Raw genomic sequence first — 23,128 nt, 5'->3', positions numbered from 1 at the left:
TTATATATAAGAGGAGACAGCCTCAGAGAGACTACTGAAGGTGAACTACATAAGCTGGGTCTGATCTGCATCAGGAGCAAGTGTACAGGTTCAAGATTCTGCGTACCTTGACCCCGGTGAGCATGCCCGTGGTGGACACGCTGAAGTCCAGGTAGGCGATCATCTCCGCCGTGGGGGGCTTGTAGATCTGGGGGAGGCGCCGGCGAGGGAGGTCGTCTAGAAGGAGGAACGTCACGGAGAGCAGAGATCAGAGATCACATGACAACTACACCTGTGAGGCGCCACCATGGCCCCCTCACCTGCGAGGCGCCACCCCGGGCCCTTCACCTGCGAGGCGTAGCCCCGCCCCCTCACCTGTGTCTATGATGGTGGGCCAGGTCTTGATGTTGACGGAGGCGGAGGCCTCTTTGGAGCGCAGGATCCTGGTGAGGTTCTGAGTGGTGAGGATACAGGCTGCTTTACTGACCTGGAGAGAGCACACACACACACACACACACACACACACACACACACACACAGTGTCATCAGCATCAACATGTAACCGACCATCACGGTTCTGTGGTTCTGTGGAAGACTCACATCGATGATCATGCGGACGGTGGGCAGGGTGGCCCCCAGGTTCTGGGGGTGAGGGGGCCGCACATTGACCGGAACACAGCCGGCATACAGACAGCCGTAGAAGGACGCGATCAGGTCAATACCTGGAGAGAGAGAGAGAGACGGACAGATCCATAAAAAACAGAGGTCAGATAGATCCATAGGTAGACAGACAGACATGTAGATAGACATACAGACAGGAAGGCAGAATGATACTTACATAAATACATAGAAAGACAGACAGACAGATAAATAAATAGGATTAGTATATGCTACACGTGAACCTCCTAAGATGGCGCAATTTGATTGGTTCGCTATCTCGGGATATTGGGCAATATCCCATGATTGAGATCTCAAACTCGGGATATTGTTTTCATCACAAAATGAATAAAAAAATAAAATAAAAATAAAAACAAACAAACCGCTAATAAAAACAAATAAATCCCGGCAAAAAGTGTTATCTTGTTTATTTTTGGATTGTTCACGTGTAGTATATACTAAAACAATTATTACAGACAGACAGACAGACAGACAGAATGATAGACCCAGCAAGGCTCCAGACAGGGAGACAGACATGTAGACAGACATGTAGACAGACAGGCAGACAGACAGACCCAGCCAGGTTTCAGACAAACAGACCCACCAGGCGGGTACAGTAGCACCACGTTGTCCCCCGTGTTGATGCTGCCCTTCTCCATCAGCGCCGCCGCAATCTTCTCCGCTCTCTTGTGGAGCTGGAGGCAGGTGGCCGTGCACACCGCTACCCCCTGGTGGCCAGGAGAGGGTGGTGCAGAGAGAGGGCAGAGAGGGGGAGGGAGAGAGAGAGAGAGAGAGAGAGAGAGAGAGAGAGAGAGAGAGAGAGAGAGGGAGAGAGGGAGAGGGAGGGAGAGAGAGAGAGAGGGGGAGGAGAGAGAGAGGGAGGGGGAGAGAGAGAGGGGGAGAGGGAGAGAGAGAGAAGGAGGGAGAGGAGAGAGGGGGGGACAGAGAGAGAGAGAGGGGGGGAGAGAGTGAGAGGGAGAGAGGGAGATAGAGGAGGGGAGGGGGAGGAAGAGAGAGAGGGGGAGAGAGAGATAGAGAGGGGGAGGGGAGGAGAGAGGGGGGGGAGAGAGAGTGAGGGGGGGAGAGAGAGGGGAGAGACAGAGAGAGAGAGAGAGGGGGAGGGAGAGAGAGAGGGAGGGGGAGAGAGAGAGTGATCAAGTGGAAAACAAGAAGCAGCTCCTGTAGAGACCATCTGTTTGTCACGTTGGTACCAGCCTTCATAGACACATTCAACCATCGTTCATTGGATCAACTCCACAGCTGAGCTCTGAGCCTCTCTATGGGTCCGTAGAACATGGAGTGTGTTTTACAGCCTACATGATGTAATTCAGACCCTCCTGACTCCACACGATTCAGCAAACATTATTATAACTAATCACTAACTAACAAGTACACGTTATGTAGTGTATGAGACGTGACCATCTCAGCATGTTGCAGGAAAATCAGACCCTAAAACTATTGATCGTTATAAATTGGCGTTACCTTGGCATTGAGCAGCACGTACAGGACGTGGTCGGGGTCCGTCTGGGCTCTCCACTGCAGGGCCTCCGACAGATACAGATGCTTCACAGACAAGAAGGAACAACGTTACAGGGGTCCCGGGCTCCAGGCTCACTGGTAAAGGGATGGACAGCAGACATCTAACCCCGACCCTCGTTGAGTCTGATTACGGAGGGCTTTCAAGGTGGGATTTAAGCATCATGAAATCAATGGCATTCTTTGATTACACTTTATCGATTTCCATCTATACCTTCAAGCCGAGTTAAAGGTGAAGTGTATTCTCCCTCCTGGCTACATGGCTAATGGGTTGGTGTTCCCTCGCGGGCCAAGGCACAGCTTTGAGGGAACATTAATATACCGTTGGACGTCCTGACCAGATGTTTGGTCGCTGTGTGATGTTTGGTCGTGGGAACATCCCTCGTTCCTTCGTTAAGGGGAGTTTACGTTCTAATATAAGGTCCTGTTGTCCATCACTTTATCATCTCATTCACCTCATGCATGCAGTGGAAGCAGTCAGAAAGGCCGGTGAAGACTGTTCAAACCAGATGAACGTATTACTTCTCGGTGAACACATGAAGAGGCTAATAAAGTGTTGCAACAACAACAACACCATCCGTTCCAGAGCTCTTCAGGACTCCAGTTATGATCACATGAATTCATAACCAGCGGAAACGAGCAGACAGCACCAGACAACGTGTTGAATATCAACGCCGTGTTCTGTGGACAGGAAGCAGAACCCCGAGGACAAGCGGTGCTGAGGCTGAGACGGTTCACACCGGGGGGGGTCAGCATCACAGGGGGAGTGACAGAGTGACAGGGACACAGCAGACGTTGGGATGACCTTTGACCGGGACGTGCAGCATGACAGGCCGTCACACGCGCCCCACGGACCACACGGGCCTGGGGGGCCGGTGAGAGCGGGGCGTGGCGCGGGGGTGGGGGTGGTGGGGGGTACACAGAGCAGAGGCTGGTGCTGATGGAGCTGGTGATGCGTCTTACCATCATAGTGGGCCACATACAGAGCTACGTCCAGAGAGACGCCGGCAGGAGACAGAGAGGGAGAGACAGGCCACAGTGTTCACCTCATCCAGCTAACGGACTCAGGTCTGACTGACTGGACTGTTTATCGTGTCCCTCTCCCCATGGGAGTCTAGCCCAGAACCCCCAGATCCCCTCTAATGTGGGGGGCTTACCCTGCAGACCTGAACCCCTCTAGTGAGGGGGTTCACCCTGCTACAGAGACCACATGAGAGGATGAGGATTAATGACTGGACTGGTGGATGTATTAATTATGTGGCTGGCTCACTAATCTGAAGAGTGAAAGTCGTATGTGTGCGTGTGCGTGTGCGTGTGTGTGTGTGTGTGTGTGTGTGTTGGTTCTCCGTACCTTGCGGATGAGGTCCTGGTCTTCGATCATCCCCAGGTCCCTCCCTGATGCCTGGGCGATCCGTTTCCCCGCCACCAGATTACCCACCATGATGGAGGCTGGACCCACGCCCACTGGAACGCACAGAACACAATCAAGAACACATCGGAACCTCATCTCACAGAACCCCATCACACAGAACCTCATCACACAGAACCTCATCACACAGAACCTCATCACCTAGAACCTCATCTCACAGAACCCCATCACACAAAACCTCATCACAAAGAACCTCATCACACAGAACCTCATCACACAGAACCTCATCACCTAGAACCTCATCTCACAGAACCCCATCACACAGAACCTCATCACAAAGAACCTCATCACACAGAACCTCATCACACAGAACCTCATCACCTAGAACCTCATCTCACAGAACCCCATCACACAGAACCTCATCACCTAGAACCTCATCACACATACAGAACCTCATAAAGTTCACACATTTTGAGTTTTAGTACCATGAATATAGTGCACTGCACGCACACACGCACGCACGCACGCACACACACACACACCTGGCTGTTTCTGCCGTGGTTTTGGCAGGTTGGTGACGCAGGTGTGGGGGCACATGAGGATGTTGCAGGGGTGCAGGTTCCCCTCCAGGAAGAACTGCTTGGTGTCCGAGACGTGGATGCCCCCCAGGGGGGTCTTGGGCAGTGTGTTGGCCGGCACCAGGGCCAGGCAGTACAAGCCCACCTGGTGGATGCTGTCTATGGCCTGGGGACACAGCAGGAGAGGGGAGGGCTCAGAGATGCTCTGCACCCACCAGTCTACTGGGAGCTGCTGGTTCTGTGTCTGTACACCGTTCAGTGGAGTTCAGCTGGACCGGGAGGCTGGTGCCGGTGAAGATGTTACAGTGATTCTTTTAAAATGCAAATACAACTCTTTGTATCGCAGTCTAAATAGGAGAGTGAGACATGTCTCACTCTCACTCCTGACCTCCACACACACACAGAGTGTGTACCTAGCTCCCTCATGGTTCAACAGGAAAGAACCTGGACCTACCTGCTTCTTATAGAGTGTATCTGTATCACAGAGGGAGGCGGTGCATAAGCACATTGTAGCTCCTCCATCACATATTATGGGATGCTTTTACAGCAGGATGAGACAATACACTCCCTGTCTGAGCCGGCAGTGGAGAGCTCTATTGATCCGTGACAGGCTGGCGCACCGCAGACACTTTGAGGAGTTCTCCTGGCCCCGCCCCTAACCGTCAGTCCCGCCCCCTGCTCTAGCATCCCTCCTCTTCTACAGGTTACCATGGAAACCTCCTCTTCTAGCATCCCTCCTCTTCTACAGGTTACCATGGAAACCCCGATCTCTAGCATCCCTCCTCTTCTACAGGTTACCGTGGAAACCCCCTCCGCTAGCATCCATCCTCTTCTACAGGTTACCATGGAGACCTCCTCTTCGAGCAACCCTCCTAGTCTGCAGGTTACCATGGAACCCTTTAGTGTTGACTTATTCAGCTTAAGCTAAGCCGTTGGGGTTCGTCCCTAGAATGTTCTGTCCCTAGAATGTTCCGTCCCTAGCCACCGGGCCCTGGCGCCCGGCGGCAGCGCGGCCGGGGCTGGTTACCTGCAGCACGCGACTCATCCACTGGAAGCTGTCCTCCTCACTGGCGTCCGGTCGCTGCTCCGCCACAATCACGATCCTCTCGTCGTAGAACACGGTGACGGAGAACACCGAGATCCTGGAACACATGCACACACACACACACACACACACACACACACACACGGTCACACACACACGGTCACACACACACGGTCACACACACATACAGTCACACACAGAGACACACACATAGTCACACACAGTCACACACACACACACACACACACAGATACACACGGTCACACACATAGTCACACACACACACACACACACACACACACACACACGATCACACACAGTCACACACAGAGACACACACATAGTCACAGTCACACAACATACACTAAGTGGGTACATTAAGTGCCAGGATGTACAACATACAATAAGTGTGTAAGAGGGGTGTGTGTGGGGGGGGGGGGGCTATGCAGAGTCTGGACCCCCCTGAGGAACTCACCTGCCCCGGTACACGGTCTTGACGGGCTCCACGGCCAGGGCGGTGGCCACCAGGTCGTCGGCATTGTGCCGGCGGCCGCTGACGTTCAGCAGACCCTCGTTCTTCCCAACCACGAAGATCAGGCTCCCCTACGGCCCGGAGGACAAGAGGCCATCAGCCACCACACCCACACCGGACTGGAGAGGCTACGTACCGGGGAGGACCCCCAGACTGGGTGTAGCTACGTACCGGGGAGGACCCCCAGACTGGGTGTAGCTACGTACCGGGGAGGACCCCCAGACTGGATCTAGACCACGTAACAGGGCTCAGGACCCAGCAGACTGCCTAGACCACGTACCAGGGAGGACCCAGCAGACTAAGTCTAGACCACGTACCAGGGAGGAACCAGCAGACTGAGTCTAGACCAGGAAGCAGACCTACAGACCAGTAGACTGGGTCTAGACTACGTACCCGGGCTGAAGACCCACAGACTGGGTCAAGACCACTTACCGGGGCTCAGGACCCACAGACTGAGTTAGACCACGTACCGGTCCCAAGGACCAGTAGACTGAGTTAGACCACGTACCGGTCCCAAGGACCAGCAGACTGAGTTAGACCACGTACCGGTCCCAAGGACCAGCAGACTGAGTTAGACCACGTACCGGTCCCAAGGACCAGCAGACTGAGTTAGACCACGTACCGGTCCCAAGGACCAGTAGACTGAGTTAGACCACGTACCGGTCCCAAGGACCAGCAGACTGAGTTAGACCACGTACCGGGCCGACGAAACCCAGCAGTCCAGACCTCACGAAGGGGATCTCTCCGATGGGTGCGCCACTGGAGTTCACCGGGATCACCTGAGCACAGGAGGAGAGGTCAGAGGTCAGAGGTCAGAGGTCAGGACAGACCCTGAGGACCTCCCCCCCCCCCGGTCCCGGTCCAGGACGGGGTCCCACCTCGAAGGTGTTCTTGGTGACCCCCGGGAGGCCGTAGTACATGGTCCCGCCGGCCCGTGAGTTGATGACGATCTCCCCGATCTCGTCCGTCTTGCAGAGCAGGGGCGGGCCGTCCGCCTTCACGATGCACATCAGGGCTGGGGGGGAGAGGACACACCACCCGTTAACCACACCTCTACACCACCCGTTAACCACACCTCTACACCACCTTTACGACGCACATCAAGGCTAGGGGGGGAGACAGGGGACATGAGCATCACACACCTCTACACCACCCATTATACACGCCTCTACACCACCCCCTAAACACACCTCTACACCACCCCCTCAACACACCTCTACACCACCCCCTAAACACACCTCTACACCACCCCCTAAACACACCTCTACACCACCCCCTCAACACACCTCTACACCACCCCCTAAACACACCTCTACACCACCCTTAATACATGCCTCTACACCACCCTTAATACATGCCTCTACACCACCCCCTCAACACACCTCTACACCACCCCCTCAACACACCTCTACACCACCCCCTAAACACACCTCTACACCACCCCCTAAACACACCTCTACACCACCCCCTCAACACACCTCTACACCCTTCAACCAACCATAAAACCAATGTAAATTTGACAATATAAACTTGATGAAACAAAACTTGATGTAGATATCTTGAGATCCCAATGTACAATGTTGACACTTGACCCCTTCACTGAAAGTCAGGGCGAATAGAATTGAATGACACCAACCCAAACCAGAGCAGTTACACCCAACGGCCGCCAGATGGCGATGAAGAACGTGATAGAAGGCAATTTACCTAATTCTTCTGAAACCCTTTCTAAGCTAGTAGACGTTGATGGTCAACACAATGTGGGCGCGGCCCTCACCCCCCGGCATCACGTGGCCCACGTCCTGCACCGTCAGGGCCGAGTTCTTGTCCTCCGTGTTGACCCTGATGACCCCGTGGCTCAGACCCCCCATGGACAGGATGGCCCGCGCAGGGAGGGGCGTGCCCGGCACCCCCGGCCTACAGGGTGGTGAGGGAGAGAGAGAGAGAGAGAGAGAGAGAGAGAGAGAGAGAGAGAGAGACAGAGAGAAAGAGAGAAAGAGAGACAGAGAGAGACAGAGAGAGAAAGAGACAGAGAGAGAATAAATATAACAAACATCAAAGTAACAGTGCTTCATTTGTCATGTTCAGTCATTTTCTGAACAGCAGACCTCTTTGTGACGCAACAAGCAAGCAATGTTCCTGTTCAGATAATCACTGACATTAATAAAGACAAAAACAATATCTCAGTACATCTGCGTCCACATATATTCCTCTCCTCCACCACTGCGCTGTGATTGGTAGCTGCGCATGGCGCCCATGTTGGACGGTGAGAGTGCTGCACTGTGATTGGTACCTGCGGATGGCCACCGTCATGGCCTCCGGAGACGTGGCGCACGGACAGATGACCTCGGCCTTCAGACCGTTGGGCTGGAACACGTTGAGGAAGGCATCGCAGGACGACACCGACCCTGGAGGGGGGGGAGGGAGGGAGGGAGGGAGAGAAGGGGAGAGGGAGGGAGGGAGGGAGAGAGGGAGAGAAGGAGGGATGGAGGGAGGGAGGGAGAGAAGGGTTAGTGGGCCCCTAATACAGTATTTGAAGACGTTCAAGAAATTCAGCCTTGGTGCAGAGTTACAGCCACTACGAGCCAGTCCCACAATGAGCTCTCCACAATCGTGCCGTTTTTAGAGGCGGGTCAAGCTGGAGGGTGGGGGTGTGGCCCTGAGCAGCTTGCGGCCACGGTACCGTGCGCTAGTGGTGGATTTCATGATTTGTTTTAATGAATCAGTTTGCGTCGGTCAGTTCGCCAAGAAGAGTCGTTCGAATCGTTTGTTCATTCGTTCGTTCAGTCGCGTTTCCGGTAGCGGTGAATCATGGTTCTCAGTCACTGAGTCAGTCAGACTCAGCTCCTCCCCCGCTCTCATTCAAACGAATCACGATCGTGCAATGGTGCAAACGGTCATCAATCAACACAACATTAACTAGGTTCCATTTAGCTGAGCGCTTCATGTTCGGAATCGGGATGTTGTTCGGAATCTGGCTCTCGTGATTTCTCAGTCCTCGAGTCTTCACCGCTAAACTCAGTGAACGTACAGCGACTAGTGAGTCAGCGCGACTCAGCGACTAGTTGGGAGTCGAGTCTCGGACAACGAATGATACGAACAGGACGAACTGAAACGGGGAATCAGGTCGGTTCGTTCATGTTAAAGAGTCGTTCGTTCTAACTGATTCGTTCGCAAACGAGCCACCACTACCATGCGCTAGTGTTTACAGTGGAACACTGAACACTCCGGGTGCTCCGGCGGGAGTCCTGGAGCTCTATATCTAAATAATAATAATAAATAATATTATATTATTTAGATATCTATATAATATAATATATATTATCATGGTCCAAAGCTGTTTGCGCCTCCGGATGATATTATGAATCTCAAACGACTGCGTCGGGTTCTCAGACGCCTCTGGTTCTTCCACTTCCACGTCAATATTAAGTACAGACTGAACCGCGAAAGGGAGGAGAAGGGGATTGTTGCCCGCGATTGTTGACCAGGGTTGTCTCCCGCCAAAGCCCCGCTGCCTGAGACGGCAACGGGCAACGGGCAGCGTTCATCGGGCAGCGGGGCTCCGGTGGACAATCCTGGGCAACAATCCTCCCAATTTCATGCCATGGGACCTTTAAGCGAAATCAAATGAAACACCCTGTTGACCTCAGATCATGACCTCAGATCATGACCTCAGAGTGTCTCTGGGTCCTGTCTCTAGGGCCCTGTCTCTGGGTCCTGTCTCTGGGGGCGTGTCTCCAGGGCCCTGTCTCCAGGGCCCTGTCTCTGGGGGCGTGTCTCTAGGGCCCTGTCTCTAGGGCCCTGTCTCTGGGGGCGTGTCTCTGGGGGAGTGTCTCCAGGGGCGTGTCTCTAGGGGCGTGTCTCTAGGGGCGTGTCTCTAGGGCCCTGTCTCTGGGGGCGTGTCTCTAGGGCCCTGTCTCTAGGGGCGTGTCTCTGGGGGCGTGTCTCCAGGGGCGTGTCTCTAGGGGCGTGTCTCTAGGGCCCTGTCTCTGGGGGCGTGTCTCTAGGGCCCTGTCTCTAGGGCCCTGTCTCTAGGGGCGTGTCTCTAGGGGCGTGTCTCTGGGGGCGTGTCTCCAGGGGCGTGTCTCTAGGGGCGTGTCTCTAGGGCCCTGTCTCTGGGGGCGTGTCTCTAGGGCCCTGTCTCTGGGGGCGTGTCTCTAGGGCCCTGTCTCTAGGGCCCTGTCTCTGGGGGCGTGTCTCTAGGGCCCTGTCTCTGGGGCCCTGTCTCTGGGGGCGTGTCTCTAGGGCCCTGTCTCTAGGGCCCTGTCTCTGGGGGCGTGTCTCTAGGGCCCTGTCTCTGGGGCCCTGTCTCTGGGGGCGTGTCTCGGGGTCCTTACAGGGGTTGGCTCCGTCGGCCACGATGAGCATGCGCAGCGACGCCAGGCTGGTGTCCTTCTGGTCCCGGTGCGCCATCATGGCCCAGTGGAGGTCCCTGCACTTCACCAGGGCCACGCGGGCTGCACACACACACACACAGGCAACAACATGCACACACACACACACACACACACACACACACACACACACACACACACACACACACACACACACACACACACACACACACACACACACAGGCAACAACATGCACACACACACACACACACACACACACACACACATATACACCCACACAGGGAGGAGAGGAGGATACAGTGTTACCATGGAGACATGCATGTTAAAAAGCCACTGACAGTTTCCTGAGACAAGAGGTGAAAGGTCACCTTTGTTGACGTGGACCCTCTGGACCCAGGAGAGGGGGCAGGCCTTCATGACGGCGTAGGGGACGCTGATGGTGTGTATCCTGTTCATCACAGCCTGGGAACGCACACACACACATACACACACACACATACACGGACATGAACACACACACACACACACACAGGTGAACCAGTCCTGAGGAGACTGGGATCCAAACACAGAGAGCACACAGACTCTGGTGCTTCCTGAGGAGTTGTGGACCTACGGTCAGGACGCCGTGCCACAGCCCGATGTCCTTCTTGAAGTCCAGCACGTTCACCATGGTCTCCCCTGCGCACACACACACACACACACACAGAGGGAGTCAGAGCGCGCCTCCTGGGCGAGGGTTTGGATCCCCGGGGCGCCGCGTCGCCAGGCTCACCCTCGCAGTAGTTGCAGGCCTGGGTCAGCGCCTGGCAGTGGGTCAGCATGGCCACCTTGGAGACGGCCACGCCCATCACCGTGCCCTCCTTGCTGGCCTTGTACTGCAGGGGGAGACGTGAGGTCAGAGGCATGAGCTATCACGGATCCCTAGCACGGATATAGTGCGCTGTATAGGGTGCCCGGCATTTTCTAGTGCTGTTGGAATTCTCAGTGGTTCATTTCCTTCACTATATAGTGGACAATAAAACACCCAAAATTGGAGTGAACATGCGACGTTCCCTACATGTTACTCCCGTACACCACAATGCAATGTGCTCGTGTATTTACTGCCGCGAATGACGTTTAGAAATGTTCAGCGTAGTGTCCGAATTCTCGTTTGTTCGTTCCCTATATAGTTCACTATATCATAAACACTATATAGGGCATAGTAAGTGAGTGAATAGGGAACGATTTCGAACACAGCTCTGGTCTCACTGTGAGGACCCGGGGGGGGGGGGCTCACCTCGATGTAGGCGGGCTCCGTGTTGGCCGTGGGGACGTGGGGCTGCCAGTCCTTGGAGGGCTTGGTCAGGTACTTGGAGTCCGTCACCACCCACTTCAGCCGGGGCCAGCCTGTGAGACAGAGACCAGTGGGACCAGTGAGACCAGTGGGACCAGTGAGACAGGGAGACCAGTGAGACAGGGACGCCAAGGAGACAGTGAGACAAGACAGACCAGGGATACAGTGAGACCAGTGGGACCAGTGAGACAGGGAGACAGTGAGACCAGTGAGACAGGGAGACAGTGAGACCAGTGAGAGAGGGAGACCAGTGAGAGAGGGAGACAGAGAGACAGGGATACCAGTGAGACAGTGAGACTGAGACAGGGAGACAGGAAGACAGTGAGACTGAGACAGGGAGACAGAGTGACAGGGAGACCAGGGTGACAGGGATACCAGGGAGACAGTGAGACAGTGAGACCGGGGTGACAGTGAGACCAGAGAGACAGGGAGACAGTGAGACAGTGAGACAGTGAGACTGAGACAGGGAGACAGGGAGACAGTGAGACCAGGGTGACAGGGAGACAGTGAGACCAGAGAGACAGGGAGACAGTGAGACAGTGAGACAGTGAGACTGAGACAGGGAGACAGGGAGACAGTGAGACCAGGGTGACAGGGAGACAGTGAGACCAGGGTGACAGGGAGACAGTGAGACCAGAGAGACAGGGAGACAGTGAGACAGTGAGACAGTGAGACTGAGACAGGGAGACAGGGAGACAGTGAGACCAGGGTGACAGGGAGACAGTGAGACAGTGAGACAGAGTGACAGGGAGACAGAGAGCAGGGAGTCGGTGTAACTGAATTAAGAGCAGAATGTAAATATGATTTAATATTCTGAACAGCTTGTTGGCAGATGATCAAAGTCACAATGTGACGTGATACTAAACCATGACACATACTTCAGCATCTGTGATCCTCTGAATGAAACAGACCTTTGAAGGAGAGGATCTCCCCGGTGGGGGTCTTGGGAAGCCCCTTCAGGCAGATCTCACTGGTCAGCGCCAGGCCCACCCCGCAGCTGCCCAGCAGGAAGCCCACCTGGCTGCTCCCCGCGTCCTGAAACAACCCATCCTCAGTGTCTCCACGGCAACCAACACACACCACACCCCATCCTCAGTATCACCACAGCAACCAACGCAGACCAGACCCCCATCCTCAGTATCACCATGGCAACCAACACACACCACACCCCATACTTAGTGTCTCCACGGCAACCAACACGCAATGGAAATGTCCTGGAAGAACTGGTCCCATTTCAAAAAAGAACTGAAATACCGTTGATAAGAGAAGGGGCGGGGATCCCGGCGGGGGGCCTACCTTGCGGGACAGCGGTACCTCGATGGGCACGGGGATGACCTCGGCCAGGAGGCAGCCATAGAAGGCCACCCAGAACATGCCGGGGTCACTGTTGGGGTACACCAGGGCCACCTGCAGAGAGACCAGGGGTCACGCAGGGTGGAGGCTCCTATTCAACAATGTTTGATTTGTTTTTCTTTTTTTGAGACAATACAAGGAACCACAAAAGGGATACACAATATACACAAGACATAAACAGACAGTCATAAAATAAATAAATAAAAGAGTAAAGTAAAATAACACTAGCAGTTGCAGTACAAAATTAAATATTTCCTGTGCTTATTCAGTCACTTTTCAAATCCATACCCCTATACATATTACTCTAGAGCATTCTGGGTGGAGGCTCCTACTGTCACAGCAGAGGACAGAGGAGACACATGGCCAGTATGACGGTGTCATGTGATCTCGTGGTGTCATGTGATCTCCATGTGACCTTGTGATGTCACGTGATCCTGTGTGTCATGTGACACGGGCCTCACCCGGTCCCCAGGCTTGAGGATCTGCTCGTTCTTGGGCCCCAGCTTGTTGAGCAGGGTGTAGGCCAGCTTCACACTGCGGCTCCACAGCTTCCCTGGGGTCACAGGTCAGGGGTCAAGGGTCACAGGGTCATTCAGTACACACACACACACACACTGCAGACCAAAGTAGACGCCTAGCATCCAGTGGGGGATTGAACAGAAGCGAGACTAGATGGACTGTAACAGAGAGCAGCACAGAGCTGTGTGGCGCCACACTCTAATGATCAACCTCACGTCCACACGGACATATTCAGCCCAACTGGAAGGACAACTCTCTGCATATTACCTCATATTACATCATAATACATCGTATTACATCATATCACATCCCACGGCCAGCAGCTGAAAATAACGTGTCCAAAACACCAGGCAGAGGCAGAATAAACTGAGCCCACACTGACAAGTACGCTCTGCCTGCCCTGAGGCAGAGCTCATGGAGGACATAGGAGACATCCTACCCGTTCTACCCCATCCTACCGTAGGTCAGAGTTTGACCTACCGTAGGTCATAGTGTAGGGTGTTTGACCTAGCATAGGTCAGTGTTCAACCTACCGTAGGTCAGTGTTTGATCTACTGTAGGTCAGAGTGTAGAGGATTGACCTACCGTAGGTCAGAGTGTACAGGGGCTTCCCGGTGATGTCCAGGGCGGTGAGCGCGGGGCTCTTGGCCTGCGTGGCCCCCCAGCGGGCCAGGGCGGCCTGCAGGGCCGGGGGCCAGTTGCTCACCACCCCTAGAGGCTCCCCCTTCACCGGGATGATCTGACGGCCCTCCGGCTTCGGGGTGTTGGGGTCCGGCTGGGGCACTGGGGGGGGGGGGGGGGGGGAGAGAAAGAGGGAGAGAGAGAGCGAGAGAGAGAGAGAGAGAGAGGGGGGGAAGAGAAAGAGGGAGCGAGAGAGAGAGAGAGAGAGAGAGAGAGGGAGAGAGAGAGAGAGCGAGAGGGGGGGAAGAGAAAGAGGGAGAGAGAGAAGGATAGAGAGAGAGAGAGAGTGAGCGAGAGAGAGAGAGAGAGAGAGAGAGAGAGCGAGAGGGGGGGAAGAGAAAGAGGGAGAGAGAGAGAGAGGGGGGGAGAGAAAGAGGGAGAGAGAGATAGAGAGAGAGAGGGGGGAAGAGAGAGAGAGGGAGCGGGAAAGGGAGGGAGAGGGAGAGGGAGAGGGAGAGAGAGGGAGAGAGAGAGAGAGAGAGAGAGAGAGAGAGAGAGAGAGAGAGAGAGAGAGAAGGGGGGAAAAAGAGAGAGAAGGAGAGAGGGAGAGAGAGAGAGAGAGAGAGAGAAGGGGGGAGTAAAGAGAGAGGGAGAGGGAGAGAGAGGAACAGAGTGAGACGGGGACACAAGTGAACTAATTACATAACAACAGCAGCAGCATGATACAAACATTTGTCTGGCACTAATTGGGCAGAACCCAAAGGCACTAAGCCCAGGTCGGAGAGTCCTCTCTCTGTTTACATTATGAAGGACTCTGATACCTTATTGAGCACTCTGATACGTCATAAAGGACTCTGATACGTCATGAAGGACTCTGATACGTGATGAAGGACTCTGATACCTTATAAAGGACTCTGATACATCATGAAGGACTCTGATACGTCATGAAGGACTCTGATACGTGATGAAGGACTCTGATACGTCATGAAGGACTCTGATACGTCATGAAGGACTCTGATACGTCATGAAGGACTCTGATACCTTATGAAGCACTCTGATACATCACGAAGGACTCTGATACGTGATGAAGGACTCTGATACGTCATGAAGGACTCTGATACATCACGAAGGACTCTGATACGTGATGAAGGACTCTGATACGTCATGAAGGACTCTGATACGTGATGAAGGACTCTGATACGTCATGAAGGACTCTGATACGTCATGAAGGACTCTGATATGTCATGAAGGACTCTGATACGTCATGAAGGACTCTGATATGTCATGAAGGACTCTGATACGTCATGAAGGACTCTGATATGACATGAAGGACTCTGATATGACATGAAGGACTCTGATACGTCATGAAGGACTCTGATACGTCATGAAGGACTCTGATACGTCATGAAGGACTCTGATACGTCATGAAGGACTCTGATACGTCATGAAGGCCTCACCTTCCACGATCTCCTCCGAGTCGTCGGTGAAGAACTCGCTGAGCGGGGGTCTCTTGGGCCTCTTCAGCGTGTTGAGGAGCTGCTGGATCTTGGTGGACACCCTGCTGTTCACCGGCACCCCTGGGAGAAGACCGTAGACACACACACACACACACAGTGATTAAGGAGCAGGGGCTGGGTGAGTGTGACAGGGGGGTTGGGGGGGGTTCTGGGTCGGACCACTGGAGCGTCTCAGGGGTGCTGCTCCTGATTCAACTGCACAGAGCTGGTTGGATCAGGGGTTCACACGGGAGGAGCTTGCTTCATGAAGAGCAGAAGAACCAGGAGCAGCACAGCGGAGGTCCGGTCTAGGGGGACACGGTGTGGAGACGGGGGTCCGGTCTAGGGGGACACAGTGTGGAGACGGGGGTCCGGTCTAGGGGGACACGGTGGTGTGGAGACGGGGGTCCGGTCTAGGGGGACACGGTGGTGTGGAGACGGGGGTCCGGTCTAGGGGAACACAGTGTGGAGACGGGGGTCCGGTCTAGGGGGACACGGTGGTGTGGAGACGGGGGTCCGGTCTAGGGGAACACAGTGTGGAGACGGGGGTCCGGTCTAGGGGGACACGGTGGTGTGGAGACGGGGGTCCGGTCTAGGGGGACACGGTGGTGTGGAGACGGGGGTCCGGTCTAGGGGAACACAGTGTGGAGACGGGGGTCCGGTCTAGGGGGACACGGTGGTGTGGAGACGGGGGTCCGGTCTAGGGGGACACGGTGGTGTGGAGACGGGGGTCCGGTCTAGGGGAACACAGTGTGGAGACGGGGGTCCGGTCTAGGGGGACACGGTGGTGTGGAGACGGGGGTCCGGTCTAGGGGGACACGGTGGTGTGGAGACGGGGGTCCGGTCTAGGGGAACACAGTGTGGAGACGGGGGTCCGGTCTAGGGGGACACGGTGGTGTGGAGACAGGGGTCTGGTCCAACTTCACTTGGGGGGGGGGGTCGGCACACTGTGGGGGGCGGGGGGGGGGGCATTCTCTGTGTGGAACGGTGGAGATTGTTCTGGGCTCGGGGTCCTGGTCAGACCACACAGAGGAAGAGCAGGGGGGGTCTTGGGGGTGTCGGGGGGGGGGGGGACACGGGGGCTACACACAGGCCAGAGGCGTTCCTTACTCTGGGAGGAGTTCCCTCGTCCTAACAGCAGCCACATAAACATGGCAGGTGGAAAGACCAGAAGAAGAAACACAACGACAACACAACAGGGAGCGCTGGTTAACGACGCGCCACGGTTCATATAGCTCCACAATACAATAGTGTGAATTAAGATATGACGGATAGAAGATAGAAAATAGATCTAAGACATGAAAGAGATTTAGCTTTTTGATAAAGTTCTGACTTCATGACACCTCCCTCAAAGACACACACACACACACACACACACACACACACACAGCCACACACACAGACACACACACACACAGCCCCAGAGACACACACACACACGCACACACACACACCCCGTCCTCCTCACCGTCGGCGGTCTCCATCATGCTGGACCGGCTCTGGACGCGGCTCATGCCCCGGACCACGGCCTTGGTCAGGTCCACCCGGGGGCCCCTGGTCAGGGTGGGGGGGGCCCCGCTGGTCCCGTCGGGCGGGGGGCCGTTGTTCTCCTGGAGCCCTGGGGGGACACAGAGAGTAGGGTGATGATAGGCTAGGGCTGCTAGATTATGGAAAAATTATAATCACGATTATTTTTGAGTTTGAAAACATGATGCATTTATTCAGCATTTCTCTCTTTTTCCCCTTAAAAAAATACACAAAATGTTCAAATTCGAAAATAATGTACAAATATGTATCCAGCTGTACATTTAATGAATAAAATAAACATATATATATATAATTATAATAATAATATAGTTTAAACTAAATTATTTTAGTCTGGGGATTGTTTCCCCCAAAAATCGAAATTGCGATCAAAATGTGATTAATTGCACAGCCCTGTGATAGGCTCAACGACGGACCAATCACAGGAGAGCCCCCCCGGTCTACTCACCGAGGCGGGTCTGGGCCAGCATGTCGGCCACCACGCCCGCCTGGGACGGCGGGTGGGGGGCGGTGGTCTGGGTGTGGGAGTTGGTCTGGTGCTGGTACTGGGGCTGGTACTGGTACTGGGGCAGGTACTGCGGCTGGTACTGGGGCTTGTACTGGGGCTGGGCCTGGGGGGGCGGGGCCTGCGAGGGGGGGGGCAGGCCCTGGGGCAGCGGCCGGCCCTCCCCGTGGGACAGGGTGGAGGAGGCGGAGGAGGAGGTGGAGGAGCCCTGCACCGAGCGGTTGATCCAGCAGTCGGGGCTCTGGGGGCTGGCCGCGCCGGGCGGGGCGGGGGGCAGCTGCAGGCCCGTCGGGGGGGCGGCGGGGGGGGGCCCCGAGGACGACCGCCGCCGCAGGGAGCCGTCGTCATCGGAGCCCGACGACGAGTCTGAGAGGAGGGAGGAGGAGGAGGAGGAGGAGGAGGAGAAAAGACACAGAGCATTGGTTAGGTCTTGCCGCCAGAGGCACCATCTGGGGAGGGCTGAAGGGTAGGGTGGAGGGGGTCAGGGGTCAGGGTCAGAGGTCAGGGTTGGGGTGTCAGGGGTCAGGGTCAGAGGTCAGGGGGTCAGGGTCAGAGGTCAGGGTTCTGGGGTCAAGGGTCAGGGGTGTTAGGCATGGGTGTCAGGGTCGGGGGTCAGGGATGGGGGTCAGGGGTCAGGATAGGGGGTCAGGGGTCAGGGATGGGGGGTCAGGGTAGTGGGTCAGGGTCAGGGGTCGGGGGGGTCAGGGTCAGGGTCAGGGGTCGGCGGTCAGGGGGTCAGACCTGGTGGCGTGCGTGTCTCCACCGGCGAGGGCACGTAGGTGGAGCGGCGCTTGGTGGGCATGGGCAGAGCCATCTTCTCCTCCTTGTGTTTGGCCAGCGCCGCCTGCACCGCCTCCGTGTGGATGTCTGCAGGAGGACCAATCAGAGGCAGGACGGGCCAATCAGAAGCAGGACGGACCAATCAGAGGCAGGACGGGCCAATCAGAGGCAGGACGGGCCAATCAGAGGCAGGACGGGCCAATCAGAGAGGAGCCTCGGGGTCCAGACAGGATACAACCTCTCAGCCTCTACCACCACTACCTGTTCACTCTTATCTCAGATACGTGAATCCTGAGGGACGTAGAAGTGGGTTTGATTCAAGATCATTTTAAAGATAATGGGGCCATTTTGAGTCTCCATAGTTCACTCTACTAATGCCTGAAGGATTATTGTTTCTGACATATGTAACTATATATGTATCACTATACTGTATATGCAGTATATATATATCTATTAAAGAACTATATATAACTATATATATCAATATATATATAACTATTACAGAAATATATACATATTTAACTTTATATATATACAGTTAAATATCTAGTATTATATACAAAGGCTGGTGGTTTCCTACTGGTGAGTTCCACAACATAAGGATTCTTTAGTTTCTGTCTCTAGCATCCTCTCCTCTCAGGACGAAGGAGGCGTCCTCTGTCTGATCAATACGTTCTCCTGCTCCTCCTTCAGAGACAATAGAGGACACAGCGAGACCAGAACCAGTGCTCAGGGTGAACCACTGTTATTAGGCCCATCTCATCCCGCCTGCGTTGGAACGCGGCCCAGATGCCCCCCGCTCCCCCTTAACCGGGCAGACCGGTGTGGGGGCGGTGGGGACACAGAGGGCGGTGGGGAATCGGACTGACAACCTGGGGTTTAGGCAGGGTAGGGGACGGAGCCATTAACCCATACAGACGTTAAATCATTCGTTTAACATTTAGACTTTCACGTGATTTAGAGCGATCGCTGGAGCAATTTCCTGTTCAGACTGGATCCCCACCGCTGGGAGAGAGGATGAGGCTACTTATTATCCCCCCCCAGACCCCCCCCCCCCCCCCCCCCCCCCATCACATAACAGCACTTATGCATGCTCTCTCTTTGTGTATTCCTCTCACACACACACACACACGCACACACACACGTGCACACACACACACATACATACATACACACACACACACACACTGGCAGAGAGGGAGGGAGGGAGGATGACACACACACGCAAACACACACACGCTTGTGTTCCCCTGATCAACCAACCCATTAGGGCTGTGTGGTTGATCTACAGCAGGAAGGAGGGCACACATGCAGACAGCATAACAGAACATGTGCACAGAACGTCTCTCACACACACACACACACACACACACACACACACACACACACACACACACACACACACACACACACACACACACACACACACACACACATACACACACAGCAACCCTCAGACATAACCATTTGAATAACATCATCAAGCACAACTCGTTACACGGGAGCAATCGGGAACATTATGACATAATCAGTGTCCCACTAAACAGATTGCTCAGGGCTAAATCATTCTCTCTCTCTCTCTCTCTCTCTCTCTCTCTCTCTCTCTCTCTCTCCCTCTCCCTCTCCCTCTCTCTCTCTCTCCCTCTCCATCTCTCTCTGTCTCTCCCTCTTTCTCCCCCTCTCTCTCCTGATAACGTGTTAGTATGGTATTAGCAGCTGATGTCTCGTGTGTCTGGACCACTTCAGCCCTCATCGTCTCCTCATGTCTGATCTGGTGGAACCACAGACGCTAACCCTAACCCTAACCCTAACCCTAACCCTAACCACAGCTAGACACTCACATGTCTGCCTGATGTGATAGACAGGCAAGCAGGCAGGCAGGCAGACAGACAGGCAGAACGACAGACAGACAGGCAGACAGACAGGTAGCCAGACAGACAGACAGACAGACAGACAGGTAGCCAGACAGACAGACAGACAGACAGACAGACAGGCAGACAGGCAGGTAGGCAGACAGACAGACAGACAGACAGACAGACAGACAGACAGACAGACAGACAGACAGACAGGCAGGCAGACAGACAGACAGGCAGACAGACAGACTGCTCTACTATATCTCTCTTATAAGAGATAGATCGTTCCTGGTTGCTCCATCCTGCCTGGTGAGGTTTTCCCTGCTCAGTATTCCACTCCTCTCCTCATGAGAGCCGACCTGTGACATCACAAAGACCCCCTCAATGGGTCCCTCCTCACGGAGCGGGCAGCCAGATGCAGGCCTGCACAAAAGTCCCAATGTCCTCATTGTGTGTGTGTGTGTGTGTGTGTGTGTGTGTGTGTGTGGTGGGGGCTCAGTGCCCTGGTGGGGCTCCGTACCCTACCCCCCCCCCCCCCCCCCCCCCGCGGGTCTGTACCAGGACCGCCCACACAGCCGGTGGATAGAGAGGGGAGGAGCCTTAAAGGCACCTGAAGGTTAGCTAGTCCATCTGGTTCAGAGGCTGCAGTGGGCGGGGCTCACCTGATCTGTAGCGCTCATCCCGGGTCCCCCCGCTGCGGTGCGGCCGCCGGGACCGGCGCTCCCGGTAACGGGACGAGCTGGAGGACGGGGGGGCGTGGCCGCCGGACGAGGAAGGGGCGTGGCCGGGGGTGGAGGAGGTGGTGGTGGGCACAGGGGGTGGCAGGTGGTTCTGAGGTGGAGGCTCTGCTGGACAGAGAGAAGAAGAAGACCCCCCAGAGTGAACACATCATTCAGTCAGTCGTCGCTCGGCAACAGCAAATGCGTTTTATTTTTTTTATTCGGACAATGCTTGTTTGATATCAAATATTTAACAATTATTCAATTATGCAATTATGAATAATTGTTTTGGTATACACTACACGTGAACACTCTAAAAATAAACAAGATAACACTTTATGCCAGGATTTATTTGTTTTTATTAGCGTTTTATTTGTTTTTGTTAGCGTGACGAGACGACCGTCACGCAATGAAAACAATATCCCGAGTTTGAGATCTCAATCATGGGATATTGCCCAATATCCCGAGATAGCAAACCAATCAAATTGCGCCATTTTAGGAGGTTCATGTGTAGCATATACTAAATATATATATATATATATATATATATATATATATATTGGTGCCCATTACCTAATAACAGATATATATATATATATATTTAGTATATGCTACACATGACCTAATAACAGATATATATATATATCTGTTATTAGGTAATGGGCACCAAGATGACATCAAACCTACTACAATCTACAATTTGACTGTACTGTGCAAAAGTATTACAGCGTGATCCTGTATATCTACAGAAACTTCTAAACAGAACAATACTAGTGCATATCATTGCAGCATACATATTGCTGAATTCACATCATGATAAATATCTCATTAGTCGTGTAGGCGGCTGAATAAAGTAAATATGGCGCGCCACTAGGGGGCAGCAGTGAGGCGCTGGCTTCACCACCGTGGGGGCAATGGATCAAAATAATAATTACAAAAACATATCGTTCATGTCTGCGATATTTCTGGGTTTCCCGCTTCCCCTTCCCACGTCTGAAGGGATCTGAACAGATGTTCTCCCAGCAGGAGGGATGGAGGTGGGCTCGGAGGTGGGGAGGGGTGGAGGGGTCAGTACCTGGAGGGGGGATGAAGAAGGGAGCCAGCAGTTTGGTGCGTTTCTTCTCGTAACCCTTCTGCGTGATGTCCCCTGTGGAGAGAACACACCCAGCATTCAGCAACATCACCTAGACTGGAAATCCAGAGCCACATCTAGAAAGCTGTAGGGTCTGGCAACGAGTAATGAAAATGGCCCAACTCGATGGGCAGAACCAAGCATGCATTTGAAAATATCACTGCACGCAATTGGATAACACTACGACCAATCAGAAGAAAGCAAGGGGTGACGTATCCAGACCAGCGGAGCTAACCAATAGATAAGACTTGCCGTATACGATCGGTAAAACAGCAACGCTTTCAGCCCGCCTATATCAGATACACCGATGTGATTGGTTAAGGTTCTGGGTTTGGGCAATTGGGGAGTGAGTCTATTGCTCGTTCCCAGAGTGACTCGCTGAGAAAATTCAAATTGTGCTCTCGCGAGAACTCTGGATTTCCAGGGTAGCACATCACTTTCGCTATGATGAAACATCCTCTTCTTTTGTGTAAAGACAGAAAGTAACATTTCCTAAGAGCACCTCCTCCAGGAGGAGACCCCAGTCTCTGCTTCTGCTTCCAGGTGATTGCGTTACAGATGAGAGGCGTGATGAGGTGAACTATTGATGAGAGAAGGCAGTGAACACACAGCGCTGCACTCCAGCCGTCCACAGCTGATAGCGTGAGTCTCTTTCAGTCGGTCATTAAATATGGAACAAATCCTCGCGGTTGATTCTTCTCAATAAAATAACGTGAAACCATTTTTTTTAAAAGCAGCCCCACAGCAGCCCTGCCATGATGACATAATGACCTGGTGTGTCTGGGGGATGGCTAAAGAGGTGAATGTCAAGAGGCCTGTGTGTGTGTGTGTGTGTGTGTGTGTGTGTGTATCTGGGGGATGGCTAAAGAGGTGAATGTCAAGAGGCCTGTGTGTGTGTGTGTGTGTGTATGTATCTGGGGGAAAGCTAAAGAGGTGAATGTTAAGAGGTCTGTGTGTTATCTGGGGGAGAAGGCCGGGCCCCTGAGAGCCTGTGCGGCTCAGGGGCCGTCAGAGCTGTGCTGCAGCCTCAGAGAGGAGGACACGGATCAGACTATAAATAATACAAACCAATACATTCAGCCAGCAGCACAGGACGAGCAGAAGAAGAAGGGGCGGGTGATTCAGCAGCAGCCTGGGAGACGCACACACGCACGCACGCACACGCACACACACACACACACACACACACACACACACACACACACACACACACACACACACAC

The 23,128-nt window shown here is 54.0% G+C and overlaps 1 protein-coding gene across 1 annotated transcript in view; it reads right to left on the bottom strand.

Moving 5' to 3' along the window:
* dip2bb (disco-interacting protein 2 homolog Bb) overlaps positions 1-23,128 on the bottom strand; it is a 40,298-nt gene that overhangs the window by 8,896 nt on the left and 8,274 nt on the right. Inside the window, exons 2-29 of the mRNA XM_084464534.1 lie at positions 21,849-21,920; positions 20,717-20,899; positions 18,163-18,288; positions 17,365-17,787; positions 16,840-16,989; positions 15,333-15,452; positions 13,840-14,037; positions 13,197-13,288; positions 12,679-12,789; positions 12,294-12,417; positions 11,326-11,435; positions 10,822-10,924; positions 10,663-10,727; positions 10,418-10,511; positions 10,031-10,150; positions 7,987-8,101; positions 7,471-7,610; positions 6,575-6,711; positions 6,395-6,475; positions 5,640-5,767; positions 5,147-5,261; positions 4,084-4,285; positions 3,524-3,636; positions 2,119-2,199; positions 1,241-1,364; positions 580-701; positions 355-466; positions 107-216 (exon numbers count right to left, since the gene is read on the bottom strand). Coding sequence (XP_084320660.1) covers positions 107-216; positions 355-466; positions 580-701; positions 1,241-1,364; positions 2,119-2,199; positions 3,524-3,636; positions 4,084-4,285; positions 5,147-5,261; positions 5,640-5,767; positions 6,395-6,475; positions 6,575-6,711; positions 7,471-7,610; positions 7,987-8,101; positions 10,031-10,150; positions 10,418-10,511; positions 10,663-10,727; positions 10,822-10,924; positions 11,326-11,435; positions 12,294-12,417; positions 12,679-12,789; positions 13,197-13,288; positions 13,840-14,037; positions 15,333-15,452; positions 16,840-16,989; positions 17,365-17,787; positions 18,163-18,288; positions 20,717-20,899; positions 21,849-21,920 — 3,671 coding nt within the window. The remainder of the gene's footprint in view (positions 1-106; positions 217-354; positions 467-579; positions 702-1,240; positions 1,365-2,118; positions 2,200-3,523; positions 3,637-4,083; positions 4,286-5,146; positions 5,262-5,639; positions 5,768-6,394; positions 6,476-6,574; positions 6,712-7,470; positions 7,611-7,986; positions 8,102-10,030; positions 10,151-10,417; positions 10,512-10,662; positions 10,728-10,821; positions 10,925-11,325; positions 11,436-12,293; positions 12,418-12,678; positions 12,790-13,196; positions 13,289-13,839; positions 14,038-15,332; positions 15,453-16,839; positions 16,990-17,364; positions 17,788-18,162; positions 18,289-20,716; positions 20,900-21,848; positions 21,921-23,128) is intronic.

Source organism: Micromesistius poutassou (genome assembly GCF_964030765.1).
Source record: "Micromesistius poutassou genome assembly, chromosome: 2".
NCBI lineage: Eukaryota > Metazoa > Chordata > Actinopteri > Gadiformes > Gadidae > Micromesistius > Micromesistius poutassou.
This window is presented reverse-complemented; position numbering and strand designations above follow the sequence as displayed.